Source organism: Mya arenaria, chromosome 16 (genome assembly GCF_026914265.1).
Source record: "Mya arenaria isolate MELC-2E11 chromosome 16, ASM2691426v1".
NCBI lineage: Eukaryota > Metazoa > Mollusca > Bivalvia > Myida > Myidae > Mya > Mya arenaria.
Genome location: NC_069137.1, coordinates 6,840,565 through 6,857,509, shown reverse-complemented (window position 1 = coordinate 6,857,509; position 16,945 = coordinate 6,840,565). Strand labels below are relative to the sequence as shown.

Below are 16,945 nucleotides of genomic sequence, written 5' to 3'. Positions count from 1 at the left end.
ACAATACAGTGGTCAAGGCAATGCCAATGATACCAAGATGGAAAGGGAGGCTACAATACAGTGGTCAAGGCAATGCCAATGATACCAAGATGTAAAGGGAGGCTACAATACAGTGGTCAAGGCAATGCCAATGCTACTAGGACGTAAAGATAGGCTACAATACAGTGGTCAAGGCAATGCCAATGATACAAAGACGTAAAGGGAGGCTACAAAACAGTGGTCAAGGCAATGCCAATGATACCAAGACGTAAATGGATGCTACAATACAGTGGTCAAGGCAATGCCAATGCTACAAGGAAGTAAAGGGAGGCTTCAATACAGTTATCAAGGCAATGTCAATGCTACCAGGACGTAATGGGAGGCTAAAATACAGTGATCAAGGCAATGTCAATGATACCAAGATGTAAAGAGAGGCTACAATACAGTGATCAAGGCAATGCCAATGATACCAAGACGTAAAGGGAGGCTACAATACAGTGATCAAGGCAATGCCAATGATACCAAGACGTAAAGGGAGGCTACAATACAGTGATCAAGGCAATGACAATGATACCAAGACGTAAAGGGAGGCTACAATACAGTTATCAAGGCAATGCCAATGATACCAAGATGTAAAGAGAGGCTACAATACAGTGATCAAGGCAATGACAATGATACCAAGACGTAAAGGGAGGCTACAATACAGTGATCAAGGCAATGCCAATGATACCAAGACGTAAAGGGAGGCTACAATACAGTGATCAAGGCAATGCCAATGATACCAAGATGTAAAGAGAGGCTACAATACAGTGATCAAGGCAATGCCTATGATACCAAGACGTAAAGGGAGGCTACAATACAGTGATCAAGGCAATGCCAATGATACCAAGACGTAAAGGGAGGCTACAATACAGAGATCAGGGCATTGCCAATGCTACCAGGACGTAAAAGGAGGCTTCAATACAGTAATCAAGGCAATGCCAATGATACCATGACGTAAAGGGAGGCAACAATACATTGATCAAGGCAATGCCTATGATACCAAGATGTAAATAGAGGCTACAATACAGTGAACAAGGCAATGCCAATGATACCAAGATGTAAAGGGAGGCTACAATACAGATGTTACGAACACGTAAGCGGGGATTACTATAGACAATCATGACCAAGTGTATGTAATGCACACGTAAGGTATTGTTACAGTGATGATTGCAAATCAAATGTTCCCAAGGTGTAAGTGGTGGCTACTCTACATTGATCAAAATAATATCATTGTTATCAACACGTAAGGGGAGGCCCCTTAAGGGTGATCGTTGCAAAGTGAATTATATCAGGCTTATTATTCAGTTCGCATCTCTATAAAAATATACGTTCAGAATTATGTTTACATCTAAATAGCATAAACACGTATATCTTTAAAACATACTTTATAATATGAAGTCAATCTTACTTTAAGAACCAGGTACAACTTTAACAAAATGCATAACCAGTTTTAACGATTACTGAATGTACTTTTGGTTGATTTCAGCTGTGCCACATTATGTGGTTATATCGTCAGATCGACTGTCAGCAATTGATCAGGTTTTTAAAGTTTACAGTTTGATAAACATGATATAAATGAATATAATCTCCGAATATTGCTCACCGACTGGGGACTGTATTTTCTCTTGATCACACGAGTGGCACTTGACGGGATTGTATTGCCAGTTCCACAGACAACCAACGCATATCTTTATTTTGGAGGGACAACTTTTAGCATGTTGAAGTTTGACGAATGTCATCTCTGAAATCAATATTCTTTATAAATGTAGAACATTTTAAAGTTCCATTTTCCCCGCTTACATGCCATATACGACTGCAGCATTCAATGAAGAAAAAAATGTTTTCATAAAATGTGTACGTAACTATTTGTCCTTTGTATAATTGTACCATAGCAATCCGTACAATACATCTACCGATTGCTTGTTATAATTAAGCAATGTAAAATATGGAACTGTTTTCCTTTGTTTGGTATCAACTGACGATAAATAAAACGTTACTTTCTATCTGTTTGCTTGTTATAAACCACCATAGTGGATTTAACGATACCTTCTTTTTGTTTGCTTGTTAATAACATAACATGCATAATACGTTACTGTTTTGGTTGCTTGTTATTTACCGCCTATGTACATACGTTTATTTTTGGTTTGCTACTGACGATGTATTAAACGTTACTTTCTATCTGTTTGCTTGTTATAAACCACCATTGTTAAAAAGATTCAACGGTGCTTTCTTTTTGCATGCTATTAAAATAACATCGTTTGCGTGTTACTAACCAGCATTGTATCAATTTCAACAATCCGCGCAATAAACGTTATATTTTGTTTAGTAATTATTAATCATTCATATCAAATACGTTACTATTCTTCCCTGGTTTGCCAATACGATACATGTCAATACATTAGAAGAACCCCGCCTTTTAGATACGCGGTAACTAGGAGTTTTGTTAATGTGGTACACCAGATTAAAGTAGATGGTATGCAGTACGCAGAACCTCACAAACTGGCATTTGTGATACGCAGACTTTCAATACAATTTGTATAACTTGACACGAAGTATCTTGAAAAATAAAAAAAGTGTAATTGAGACGCATTGGGAATTGGGCTAGACTCTCTATGTTCCATTCAAAGTTATCATTTAACATTTTAAACTATTTTCCGAGTTGTTTTTGTATAAGCTAATGCATATTTAGCAAAACTCTCTTCAAAGTTTGTTAAGAATGTTTATTTTATCGAAGTATTGCCGCCTGTTTTACTTTTTATTTAATAATGTTTTTGAAAATCTTAAAAGTAGGTCACAAGTCGCAAATGCATGGAAAATGAGGCGTTATTAAAAATAACACTTTTTTCATGAATAAAAAAGATAGCTAAACCATACCAGGCTTATTTACGCAGCAAATCTCACATCTGTCTTTCTTAGTTACACCTGCGTCTTTCTTTTTTCCATCGCCGTCTTTCTTTTTTCCATCGTCGTCTTTCTTTTTTCCATCGTCTTGCGTTGAAGTCCAGTACTTGATATCTTCTTTTCTGAGACCCGACTGGAAATGAAATTATTATTATTATTATTATTATTAATATTATTACTATTATTATTATTATTATTATTATTATTATTATTATTATTATTATTATTATTATTATTATTATTATTATTATTATTATTATTATTATTTTTATTATTATTAGTAGTAGTAGTAGTAGTAGTAGTAGTAGTAGTAGTAGTAGTAGTAGTAGTAGTAGTAGTAGTAGTAGTAGTAGTAGTAGTAGTAGTAGTAGTAGTAGTAGTAGTAGTAGTAGTAGTAGTAGTAGTAGTTTTAATAGTAGTAGTAGTAGTAGTAGTAGTAGTAGTAGTAGTAGTATATAAACCTATCGCAGATTCATCTGTAAATGACATTTAATTTTTGCTGAGAGATAACATTGCTGCAGAAAAGGAATGCTCACAGTTTTTTACAATCACGAAAAGTCGTGGTAATTTGAAATTCACTATTTTTTGCAAACCAGATGCGACAAAGCGTGTTAAAACAAATGACTAAACATTAATGTGTTTTTATCGTTACAACTAGTTATCAAATAGTGATATTTCTTAAATCATTACTACCTATTACAGAGTGTACATGAAGCATGCATGTGTTAAAAATAATCCGCGTGTTGATTAGCTACTGGATCCAACGTTTTCTTTAACCAAGCCCACGGTTCGAATTAATATGAATAAGATGGATATCGAAGCATCATTCAAATTTTTACATGGTTAAAGAACACTAGTCTTACCTCCAATTCTTTTTTTATATCTGTTATCGTAACAGCCTGAAATAAGTCAAAATATTTTTTTTAAATGTGTGGAACCTTGTTTATAATACACATAACCCTGTTTTTTCGTATTTTTCCATTAAAGAAAAGATTACTAGGATTGTCTACCTAGTAAAATTCATCCCTTTTGCGTGATGGCCGTTCAATGATATCACGTGATATTACCAAGTAAGGTGTATAGCTTAGATTTTCCAAGTGCTTAGGTTTAGCGTCGTAGCACAGTGGATACAACATTGGACTGCAATTTTGGCGATACCCCGTCTCCGACACTAGTTTGTGTTTTTTACATTTTGGAATTTGTTTACCATTATGATATCAAAGAGTAAAACTTTTTATTAAATAATCGTCATGAGATCCATTCCAGAAAAAACAAACATTTTTTGGTGCCAATCTGGTGTATAGTCCATTCAAACGTTTCGATTACCGCGCTTGGATGATCAGGTAGTTTGATGTAGTTTTAATCTATTTTCTGAATACTCAAGCTGACACTTGTCCGAACCCTATCAGCAACAACATGAACTATAAGCCTTATCTAAAACCGCCCTCTTGTTACAGCATTTTCTCTTCAATTTCTCGTTTCATGTCCGTTGAATGAATTGAATTAAAAAAATGGTTACGGGTAGAGCTATATTTGTATAATCAATTAATCAAAGAAAATAGGGATGAGTGAAAGGCGTTTATATTTACCTCTTGTATACGTGGAAGAAGGTATGATGCTGCTTTCTTCCCACTTTGTCCAAGGAGGTCATGTGCCACTACACATTAAGCAAAACATATTCAAGAAAGACGAATAAATCATTTCCATGCGATGTCGTAGTAGCAGTCGCGGTTGCAGTATAGTGGCTGCAGTAATGTTGATGTTGTATTTCAAGTAGTTGTCTTAGCTTTAGGAGAAACGTTGTAGAAGAAGCACTAGCAGTAGTAGTAAAAATAGCACACGCAGTAGTGGTAGTAGAAGTAGTAGTAGTAGAAGTAGTAGTAGTAGTAGTAGTAGTAGTAGTAGTAGTAGTAGTAGTAGTAGTAGTAGAAGTAGTAGTAGTAGTAGTAGTAGTAGTAGTAGTAGTAGTAGTACTAGTAGTAGTAGTAGTAGTAGTAGTAGTAGTAGTAGTTGTAGTAGTAGTAGTAGTAGTAGTAGTAGTAGTAGTAGTAGTAGTAGTAGTAGTAGTAGTAGTAGTAGTAGTAGTAGTAGTAGTAGTAGTAGTAGTAGTAGTAGTAGTAGTAGTAGTAGTAGTAGTAGTAGTAGTAGTAATAGTAGTAGTAGTAGTAGTAGTAGTAGTAGTAGTTGCATTAGTAGTAGTATAGTTGTAGTAGTAGTAGTAGTAGTAGTAGTAGTAGTAGTAGCTCATATTAATGATAATAACAAGCAAGGATAATGCAACAATTTATGAACTTGGAAATGGACAACAACTTCTTCACTGATAGATTGGTATTGTTCTCTGCTTTGTGCTTTTCATAAAAACATGAGAACCATGAAATAGTTCCTGAATATTTACATGCTTCTGGAGCGTGAGTAAAGTTAGATAATTTAATGTTTTTAAAAGTTTGCAGGTTTTACCAGTTTTTTGGTCACACTTTTTTAGCGAAAGTAGTTCGGAGATTACACACGGTACTCGCATAATACGAAATCAGAAACCGAGAGTATCATGATACGATTTTTTACATACGGCGTGCTGTATATTCACTGTTGGCATTGAAAAAAAATTTGATAGGCACGTAATAAATTATATCATAGAGATAAAGATAAGCGGACCATACTGTCTGTGAAGGCTTGTACATCTTTGTTTTTGTCCTCTTGAAACTGTTTATCCCCAACTTCTCCTTCGACCGATTTGGGCGATAGAAATAACAATCGGGCATTCTTCTGCTCATCCAATAGAACGTTTTGCATGCAAATGTCGCCATGGGATACAGGTTTTCTAAAACATTAAATATCTTTATGGATGTATTTTGGAGACATTCTCTCAATTCTAAATGAACATGTGATCATGGCAAGTCATTTTAGCGCGCTTACATTCGGCAGTCGGTAAATAATTGTCACAATCTGTTATGACGATTGTCTGCATCTAAACAACTATATGTCACATACAATTATTTAAAACAAAACATGTGGTATTGTTGAATAACCTAGCTTGCATTTTCTTTTCTTGATATAAATACACATCTAAGATAAACAAAGTAAATGAGACGGACTATTGCATGTATGATAAGACAACATTAAGGCAATATCAATCAGTGCATTTTAGTACAGTTCTACTAATGTAATGTATAAACACGGTATTAAAGTTTTAAATAGTGTTAAATGCAACCATGTGTCACTTACCTTTTGCATTCTGGTGGCTGATGAAGATATTCAATGGCCCGGCATATTTGGTAAAGTATTCGCAACTTATCTCTCCATTCTAACGTTTGCGAACTTTCCGCTGTTATTTCCTGTTTTCTCTCAGATGGTCTTTCCGCTTCTATTTCCGGTTTTCTCTTAGACGGTCTTTCCGTTGCAATCTTTGCTGTTTCTTCTCTTTCTCTCTGTATTACTTCATCTAAGGTCCCCCCTCCAAAAAATGGTGCGACGAAGCTAACAGTCCTAACAATAACAAATATATATGTTTAGGTTTAAGTGTCTACCAATCGTAATTTGACAACGCTTGTGTGCTCTGCATTGCTCTACACACACAAAGTTTTGAATAAAACTAAAATATAGGGTGTTATCAACTTATAAATAAGTTGTGTATGTTTTTCAATGTTCCTCTAACGACTTCGGGTTTGACCGTTTTTTAGACAGTTTTCATTCAGGGATCTTCAATATAGCAAATAATATTAATCATTTCTGTAGTAGGCCACTAGGGGAACTATTAAATAAACAAACAACATTACTGCACATTTTCGTAGTAAGCCACTTTGGTAACGATCAACAAGATACAGTCTAGCAAGTGTTACTGCTCCATTCTATAATACGTATCTTTGGGAACGATTACAGATAAAGTAAAGCAAATATTACTGTGCATTTCTGTAGTAGGCCACTTGGGGAACGATTGCATAATGTAGAATTGTCTGCTCCAGGTTTTTCTGAAACACATGTTAGTATTTATGTACATAACAAATGTTTAGTGACAAAACATTTCGATCATTCCAGTTGTAATAATTCGAAAATACATTGCTAGTGTTGGTTAATGTAAGATTTATCAAATTCTAGTTCGAATTTATCTTGAATATAAATACATACATTTGTATCACTAGACCAAGGATAGAGTGAGAAAAATGCAGAACACGATAAATTGCTATCTTTCAATGAGATTTAATTAGTTAATTCAAAATAATTTATGTGTTGTACCCTTTTGTAAATATTTTGACATCCAATATCGAAATCAAATGGTGAATCTCCTAAATACTGTGCGATATACAATGATTGACGAATACCAAACACGGAATCCACTTTAAGCTCGATCAGCGGCTTGCTTAAATCGGACAAACGGACAAATGGCAAACTATATCACTGCATTGTACAAAACCCTTGAAATTAAAATATTGTTAACATTACGCCATGCTTGATGTTAGGTTAAATAGCTGATACCTCTATATCTTCCTCAGAGAGATCACCCGCCCAATGTTTTTCCACCGTGCGTATAACAAGACGCGTGTTGTACAAAGGGACATCACCTTTTGCTGCACGTAAAAATATAGCTATATGCGTGGGTAACATTGTCTATTTAACGCGCGGGTAAATATGTTCATTTAATGCGTGGGTATATTCGTGTTTTTAACACGGAAAACGTTTTTTAGTAAAGAACTATTGCATCTATTTCATCAAATGCACAACAATTCACATGTCCATCTCCCTGATGCTTTACTAATACAAACAGGAACTTGTTCACTAAACTCTACAATGTCTACTTACACACACGCGTTGTGTTATTGCCTTGTGGTGCGTTTCCTTGTTTTGCTTGTTTTGCTTTCTCGGGCCGGCATATTAATTTCAACGTTGTAAAAACACCCTCGTTGAGCTTCCCAGCTTTTCCGTTGAATGCTAGAAGCTCCCTCATTATCACTCACTTCAAAGTGAAATATATTTATTTACTATTCAGTTTTTAATTAAAGCAATGAATGACATCATTACATTTGAATTAAAAGCTGAAATACAAAAATATATGCTGTTCATCAAATAAGAAGATCACTGTCATTTTGAATAAGCTTATCCATACGCGACCGCAAAATTATGCCAACATCTATCAATAAACACTAAATAAAAATATCAGCCTAAACAGAGCCAGCAATTTGAGAATGATAAAGAATAAAGTTAAACAAAGTATAATAAAAACATATTAACCCATTCATTTGTGCACGAAATGCACCGGAAACATTTTTCTTCACTAATATTTATATGCATGATAAAGAATAACATCATAGCATAACAAAAACAGTCGTATTGGTAGACATTAATTCTCAAAAAATAACATGTTTTGTTTCATGAGCATGACAAGTTTTTTTATATATTCTAGAGCACGCATCTTATATATTTTCTTCACGAGTATTTATATGATCAGAATAATATCATAACATAACAAAAACAGTCGTATTGGTAGACATCAATTGACAACAAATAACATGAGCGTGACAAGTTCTTTTTATATTCTAGAGCACGCATCTTATACATGGTTACTAAATATGTAACCTTGCTTTTGTCTTTCTCATTGAAAATTGTTTAGATACATAAATAAAGCAGAAATGAAATAGTACTCTCTCATATGGTTGAAAAAATATTACTTTTTATTTTGAACAGTAATCCGGAAATCCGCTGATGTTTGAACATAAATCCTATATTTCATTTTATATCAATTTGAAATAAAATGTCCCAATATAGCTTAACTTCCGTTTTCTGGTAGCATTAATACGAGTTGTAACCTATTCCTGATATTGCATGCCTACAATCCTGCATTGAAATAATCCAGTGCAATGAATAACTCATATTTATGATATAAATCACCTGTTCTGAAAACAAAGATGACATTGTTGAATCTAACCTTTCATTGATAGGACATCAGAGTGTTCAGCATGTTCTGTTTATCAGGCGGGAACATTTGATTTTCAATTCGGCAATAAGTGTTGGTAATCCGAACTCAACAGAAAACGCCACTAGGAGCTGCAATCCACCTGCAATAAGAGCCACATGTTTAACCCTTCATCAGGATGTGTGGTTTAATTCAAAATACTGAAACTAAATGCCACCGTCTGCTCATCACAAGTTTTAAGCATAGCCGTTTACTGCAATTTAAAGACATGTCCAACCAAATTTCATATAACATAAGCATGTTACGTCTGATATAGATGTAAAGAAAAAACAATGATTTTCTAGCTTAAAAAACGTTTTCAACACATTATAAACTTATACTGACTGTTGTTTGTTACCCTAAGAAGAGCCAACATCAAATAATAATAATAAGAGTTATAAACAGATGTTGGCACAGAAAGGTTTGTATGCAGCTTTTAAGAGCAAACTTTTTAAAACTGAAAACATTTGCGTAAGTGGGCGAAAAATAGTTAAACGTATGAGCAAGAATCGGTTCTTGCCAATTTGAAGGTAAAACAAGCTATAATTAAAGTAGTGCTCACACAATGCACGCAAGACAAACACAAACGGTTGCAAATATTTGTGATGAAGATGCTGGGAAAGTAAACGTAAAGTATGATTTAGACAAGGTAGAAAAGGCAATGGATGAATAAACAGTTGAACCCAGGGCAAACCATTTTTCTGCACAAGATTATATAGAACACAAAATACCTAAACTCGGCTATAACCGACCTTCTGAACGAACATAAAGAGAAGATGATTTATAAAGATAATCATCAAAGGTCCTCAAAGGGTGAACATCATTCTCGAAAACGGATTTACGTTTTTTAAACAGGAACATGTAAACAGCATAAACAGCGTTCATAGTTACTAGATTAATTTTGCAGCTTCAGAACAGATGTGTAATAAACCAATTATCTGCACAAACAAGTTTAACTAAAATCATAGAAAATTGGCATTGATATATTTATCAAAGATTGGTTTTGGAAGGGTTACAGGAACGAAACAAATGATGTTTTAAATAAATATACATTTGAAAGCATTGCATAGGAAGCAAGTATGAACTAGATAACTTTGGCAGAAACATAGGACAATATTATTTACAAATAAGAACAGCATAAGTATGGGTTTAACAGAAATATCATTTCATAACGAAAGCAATGCCATGAATAATGATCACTTGCTCAGAAACAGTATTAAACATTTTCCTGATTCTGATGTTGTTACTGTAAGGTTTCAACTCAAGAACAGTCCGGTACACTGTCTACATTAAACTAGGTAAATTTGATAATTTGTGTGTATGTAGTTAGGTACGACTATTCGTGTTGGCATGAATTCTGTAATGGTAAATATACGGCAATGATTTAGAGAAAATACACAATATGGTTAAAGAATAACATGATCAATTGATCTGATCTGTCTGAATCGGTACACAAGGTAATGGTTATATGTGCAAAGTGTACATTATAGTTAAAAAAATGGACAAACTTTACATTATTAAAGGTAAAATTGTGATTGTATTAGCATTTGAAATATGCTTTACTGTAATACATTCTAGTGTAATTATAGCATTTATTGCAATTAAAATATAATGACGTTATGTATCGTAGTTAAACAAGGGGAAAAGCATATCAATTTTGGAACCAAGACTATTCCGTGAAGTGTTTGTTAAATAACATATGCCTTTTAGCAGCAAAATTGAGTAGTTTTTGGAACTTTGACATTTTGGAAGGTATTTTTGTATAAATGCCCTTTTTTCGTAAACAAGATTTGTTATTCATAATATTAAGATATGTAGAATTCATGCAAAAGTAACACCTTGAAAATTTAAAACCTGTTATTATCTGAGATGAAATTACCTCATTTGCATTTAGCCCCTGTAAGGCGATATCATATTTGCGCACATGGTAACATTAGCCCGTGTACTAAACAGACTTTTACATGGTATTAACCTCACATGAAATTCGATACTTTGACCTAGGATGAAATTATCTCATTTGCATTTAATCACGACGATGTGCTTATCAATGTAATGGATATAATCTATGTTCACGTTCAAGTTCGTTTATTTTTCTAGAAATGTGCATAAATTTGTAAATTAAACATATACTAATTTGCAGGTGACAATCAAAGCTATACATTACATTGTTTTTCAAATATTGAAATTTATAAGAGTAATGGCAATATTTTCAAAAGGTACAGTATCAAAAATCAAAAGTAGCGTCCAATTTTGCCTTAATTAAGTGTGAATTTGATAAAATGTTACTTGTCAATTAACAATATATTTAAAGACATGACGTGTATGTATTTCATACTGTGCTTCATGTTAACATAAGTAACTGACCTGTTCAGTGTTCACGTCAAGGTCTTTTTATTTTAGCATAACATATTCATCTCTATGTTCAGTCACTTTTCAATGAGAGGTTTTAAAATTCTATGAAAACAACCAGCTGCTATCCAATTAACTTTTACCGATGCCAATCGCAACATAAGGCTCTTTCCAAATAGTTTCAATAGTACACATTATTCTCTCTAAAATATTAATTGTTATGAAAAATATGATAACTTCATTATAATGCACCTCATATAAACATGCACAACTAAGTATCACTAAACCAAGCTTTACATCATTTGAATGTAAAAATGCAAATATAACTAATATCGACAGCTTTATTTATCATTTAAAAAAAGGATTACAGTTTGAATAATATTTATCTTTTAATCGTATTAAACGTGATTAATCCAAACAATTCCCTGCTTTACCAATGCAGAGTTAAATAAGCTACGTTTTAATATTTTTTGTTAGTTTCATTTTAGCCCATCTAGCCAGAACTATCACTTTTAAAGTCCATCAAGAGATTTCTTCCCTAACTTTCAAGGAATAAACAACCCCAAAACGTTTTTTTTTTCATTTGACATTTACATCGTCTTTCAATAAACCCACTGAGTGCATGAAAACCCCTTAAGTGCGAACTTCCAAATTGTATTTAGACCCAACAAGTCCCCAGTAACACTTGTAGCCTTTTTATGGAAGCAGTCAAGCCCACGTATCATTGAAGTAAATATACGGGCTCTACACGAATCAAGCAAGATCTCATTCAAACACAGTTTTACCAGACTCTTGTTTGCCAGACAATAACAACTCCTCCCCACTCCATGTATACATTTGAGACCATTTAGATTAAGCCTGTGATGGTTCGTAGGATACCTTTAAGCTTGTGACAATACATCAGATACCTTTAAAGCTGCTATAGTGCATCGGATACCTTAAAGCCTGTGATATATCATCTGATACCTTAAAGCTTGCGATATATCATCGTATACCCTAAACCTTACGATATAACATCAGATTCCTTAAAGCTTGCGACAGTACATCAGATACCTTCAAGCTTGCGACAGTACATCAGATACCTTAAAGCTTGCGACAGTACATCAGATACCTTAAAGCTTGCGACAGTACATCAGATACCTTAAAGCTTGCAACAGTACATCAGATACCGTAAAGCTTGCGACAGTACATAAGATACCTTAAAGCTTGCGATAGTACATCAGATACCTTAAATCTTGCGACAGTACATCAGATACCTTAAAGCTTGCGATAGTACATCAGATACCTTAAAGCTTGCGACAGTACATCGGATACCTAAGCTTGCGACAGTACATCAGATACCTTTAAGCTTGCGACAGTACATCGGATACCTAACCTTGCGACAGTACATCAGATATATTAAAGCTTTCGATAGTACATTGGATACCTTAAAGCTTGCCATGATACATTGGATACCTTGCTTGCGATAGTACATCAGATAACTTAAAGCGTGCGATAGTACATTGGATACCTGAAAGCTTGAGACAGTACATCAGACCTTAAAGCCAGCGATAGTACACCATATACCTTAAACATAGCGATAGTACATCAGATACCTTAAAGCTTATGAGTACATAAGATACCTTAAAGCATGCGTCAGTACATCAGATACCTTCAAGCTTGTGATAGTACATCGAATACCTTAAAGCGTGCGATAGTACATTGGATACCTTAAAGTTTGCGACAGTACATCAGACCTTAAAGCCAGCGATAGTACATCATATACCTTAAAGCCTACGATAGTACATAAGATACCTTAAAGCTTATGAGTACATCAGATACCTTAAAGCTTGCGACAGTACATCAGACACATTCAAGCTTGTGATAGTACATCGGATACCTTAAAGTTTTCGACATTACATAAGATACCTTAAAGCTTGTGATAATACATCGGATACATTATAGCTTGTGATGGTACATCGGATACCTTAACGCTTGCGATAGTACATCAGATACCTTAAGGCGTGTGATAGTACATCAGATACCTTTAAGCTTGCGACAGTACATCAGATACCTTAAAGCTTGTGATATTACATCGGATACCTTCAAGCTTGCGATAGTACATTAGATACCTTAAAGCAAGCGATAGTACATTAGATTCCTTCAACCTTGCGATAGTACATCCGATACCTTTAAGCTTGTGATAGTATATAAGATACCTTAAAGCTTTCGACAGTACACCAGACACCTTAAAGCTTTCGGCAGTACATCAGATACCTTAAAGCGTGTGATAGTACATCAGATACCTTAAATCTTGTGATAGTACATCAGATACCTTAAAGCTTTCGACAGTACACCAGATACCTTAAAGCTTTCGATAGTACATCAGATACCTTAAAGCGTGTGATAATACATCATATACCTTAAAGCGTGTGATAGTACATCAGATACCCTAAAGCGTGTGATAGTACATCAGATACCTTAAAGCTTGTGATAGTACATTAGATACATTAAAGCTTGCGACAGTATATCAGATAACTCTAAGCATGCGACAGTATATCAGATACTTTAAAGCTTACGAAAGTACATTAGATACCTTAGAGCTTGCGACACTACATCAGATACATTAAAGCTAACGATAGTACATTGAAGACCTTAAAGCTTACGTTAGTACATCAGATACCTTAAAGGTTGCGATAGTACATCAGATACCTCAAACCTTGCGATAGTACATCAGATACCTTAAACCTTGTGTCAGTAAATCAGATACCCTAAAGCTTGCGATAAAACATCAGATACATTGAAGCTTACGACAGAACATCAGATACCCTAAAGCTTGCGATAGTACATCAGATACCTTAAACTTTGCTTCAGTAAATCAGATACCCTAAAGCTTGCGATAAAAACATCAGATACATTGAAGCTTACGACAGAACATCAGATATCTTAAAGCATGCGATAGAACATCAGATACATTAAAGCTTACGACAGATCATCAGATACCCTAAAACTTGCGACAGTACATCAGATACCTTAAAGCTTGCGATAGAACATCAGATACATTAAAGTTTACGACAGAACATTAGATACCATGACGCTTGCGATAGAACATCAAATACCTTAAACCGTGCAAGAGTAAATCAGATACTTTAAAGCTTGCGATAGTATATCAGATACCTTAAAGCTTGCGACAGTACATCAGATACCTTAAAGCTTGCAAGAGTACATCAGATAACTTAAAGCTTGCGATAGTACATCAGATACTTTAAAGCTTGCGACAGTACATTAGGTACCTTAAACCTTGCGACAGTACATCAGATACCTTAAAGCTTGCAACAGTACATCAGATAACTTAAAGCTTGCGATAGTACATCAGATACTTTAAAGCTTGCGACAGTACATTAGGTACCTTAAACCTTGCAAGAGTAAATCAGATACCTTAAACCTTGCAAGAGTAAATCAGATACTTTAAAGCTTGCGATAGTATATCAGATACTTTAAAGCTTGCGATAGTATATCAGATACCTTAAAGCTTGCGACAGTACATCAGATACCTTAAAGCTTGCAACAGTACATCAGATAACTTAAAGCTTGCGATAGTACATCAGATACTTTAAAGATTGCGACAGTACATTAGGTACCTTATACCTTGCAAGAGTAAATCAGATACTTTAAAGCTTCCGATAGTATATCAGATACCTTAAAGCTTGCGACAGTACATCAGATACCTTAAAGCTTGCAACAGTACATCAGATAACTTAAAGCTTGCGATAGTACATCAGATACTTTAAAGCTTGCGACAGTACATTAGGTACCTAAAACCTTGCGATAGTAGATCAGATACCTTAAAGCTTGCGACAGTACATCAGATACCTTAAAGCTTGCAACAGTACATCAGATACCTTAAAGCTTGCGACAGTACAGTAGATACCTTAAATCTTGTGACAGTACATCAGATAACTTAAAGCTTATGACAAAACATCAGATACCTTAAACATAGCGATAGTACATCAGATACCTTAAAGCTTGAGATAGTACATTAGATATCCAAAAGCTTGCAACAGTTCATCGGATACCTTAAAGTTTGCGATAGAATAACAGATACCTTAAAGCTTACGAGTATATCATATACCTTAAATCTTGCGACAGTACATCAGATACCTGAAAGCTTGTGATAGTATATCGGGTACCATTAAGTTTTCGACAATACATCATATACCTTAAAGCTTGTGATAGTACATCGGTTCCTTACAGCTTGTGATTGTACATCGGATACCTTAAAGCTTACGACAAAACATCAGATGCCCTAACGCTTGCGATAGAACATTATATACCTTAAACCTTGCAATAGTACATCAGATACCTTAAAGCTTGCGATAGTACATCAGATACCTTAAAGCTAGCGACAGTACATCAGATACCTTAAAGCTTGCAACAGTACATCAGATACTTTAAAGCTTGCGATAGTACAGCAGATACTTTAAAGCTTGCGAGAGTACATCATGTACCTTAAACCTTGCGATAGTAGATCAGATACCTTAAAGCTTGCGACATTACATCAGACACCATAAGCTGGCGATAGTACATCAGATACCTTAAATATTGCAACAGTACACCAGATACTATAAAACTTGCAACTGTACATCAGATACATTGAAGCTTGCAACAGTATATCAAATACCTTAAAGCTTGCGACAGTAAATCAGATACACTAAAGCTTGCTACAGTACATCAGATACCATAAACCTTGCGATAGTTCATCCGAAACCCTAAAATTTGTGACAATAAATCAGATACCCTAAAGCTTGTGACAATAAATCAGATACCCTAAAGCTTGCGACAGTACATCAGATACCTTAAAGCTTGCGACAGTAAATCAATTATCTTAAAGCTTGCGATAGAACATCAGATATCTTAAAACGTGCGATGGTACATCAGATACCTTAAAGCTTGCGATAGTACATCAGATACCTTCAAGCTTGCAATAGTACATCGGATACCTTAAAGCTCGTGAAAGTACATCGGATTCCCTAAAGCCTGCGATAGTACATTGGATACCTTAAAGTTTGCGACAGTACATCAGATACCTTAAAGCGTGTGACAGTTCATCAGATACCTTAAAGCTTTCGATAGTACATCAGATACCTTAAAGCTTTCAACGGTACATGAGATACCTTAAAACTTGTGATAGTATATAGAATACCTTAAAGCTTGTGATAGTACATCGGATACCTTAAAGCTTGTAATAGAACATCGGATACCATAAAGCTTGTGATAGTACACCGGATATCTTAAAGAGGGCGATAGTACATAAGATACCTTAAAGTTTGCGACAGTACATCAGATACCTTAAAGCTTGTGATTGTACATCGGATAGCCTAAATCTTACGATAGAACATCAGATACCTTAAAGCTTGCGACAGTACATCAGATACCTAAAAACCTGCGTAGTACATCAGATACATTGAAGCTTGCAACAGTTCATCAGATACATTGAAGCGTGCGATAGTACATCAGATACCTTAAAGCGTGCGACAGTATATTGGAATCCTTAAAGCTTGCGACAGTACATCAAATGCCTAAAAGCTTGTGATAGTATATCGGATACCATTAAGCTTTCGACAATACATCATATACCTTTAAGCTTGTGATAGTACATCGGTTCCTTACAGCTTGTGATTGTACATCGGATACCTTAAAGCTTGCGATAGTACATCAGATTCTTTAATGCTTGCGACAATACATCAGATA

General features: G+C 34.7%; 1 protein-coding gene across 2 annotated transcripts in view; it reads right to left on the bottom strand.

Annotated features, from left to right (window-relative positions):
• Window positions 1–16,945, bottom strand: part of LOC128221831 (uncharacterized) — a 67,189-nt gene that overhangs the window by 24,084 nt on the left and 26,160 nt on the right. For both annotated transcript variants that reach the window (XM_052930433.1, XM_052930434.1), the window contains exons 2-11: window positions 8,840–8,969; window positions 7,717–7,870; window positions 7,393–7,484; window positions 6,820–6,887; window positions 6,145–6,405; window positions 5,580–5,740; window positions 4,512–4,579; window positions 3,786–3,821; window positions 2,896–3,055; window positions 1,625–1,762 (exon numbers count right to left, since the gene is read on the bottom strand). In XM_052930433.1, coding sequence (XP_052786393.1) covers window positions 1,625–1,762; window positions 2,896–3,055; window positions 3,786–3,821; window positions 4,512–4,579; window positions 5,580–5,740; window positions 6,145–6,405; window positions 6,820–6,887; window positions 7,393–7,484; window positions 7,717–7,861 — 1,129 coding nt within the window. In that variant the 5' untranslated portion in view covers window positions 7,862–7,870; window positions 8,840–8,969. The remainder of the gene's footprint in view (window positions 1–1,624; window positions 1,763–2,895; window positions 3,056–3,785; window positions 3,822–4,511; window positions 4,580–5,579; window positions 5,741–6,144; window positions 6,406–6,819; window positions 6,888–7,392; window positions 7,485–7,716; window positions 7,871–8,839; window positions 8,970–16,945) is intronic.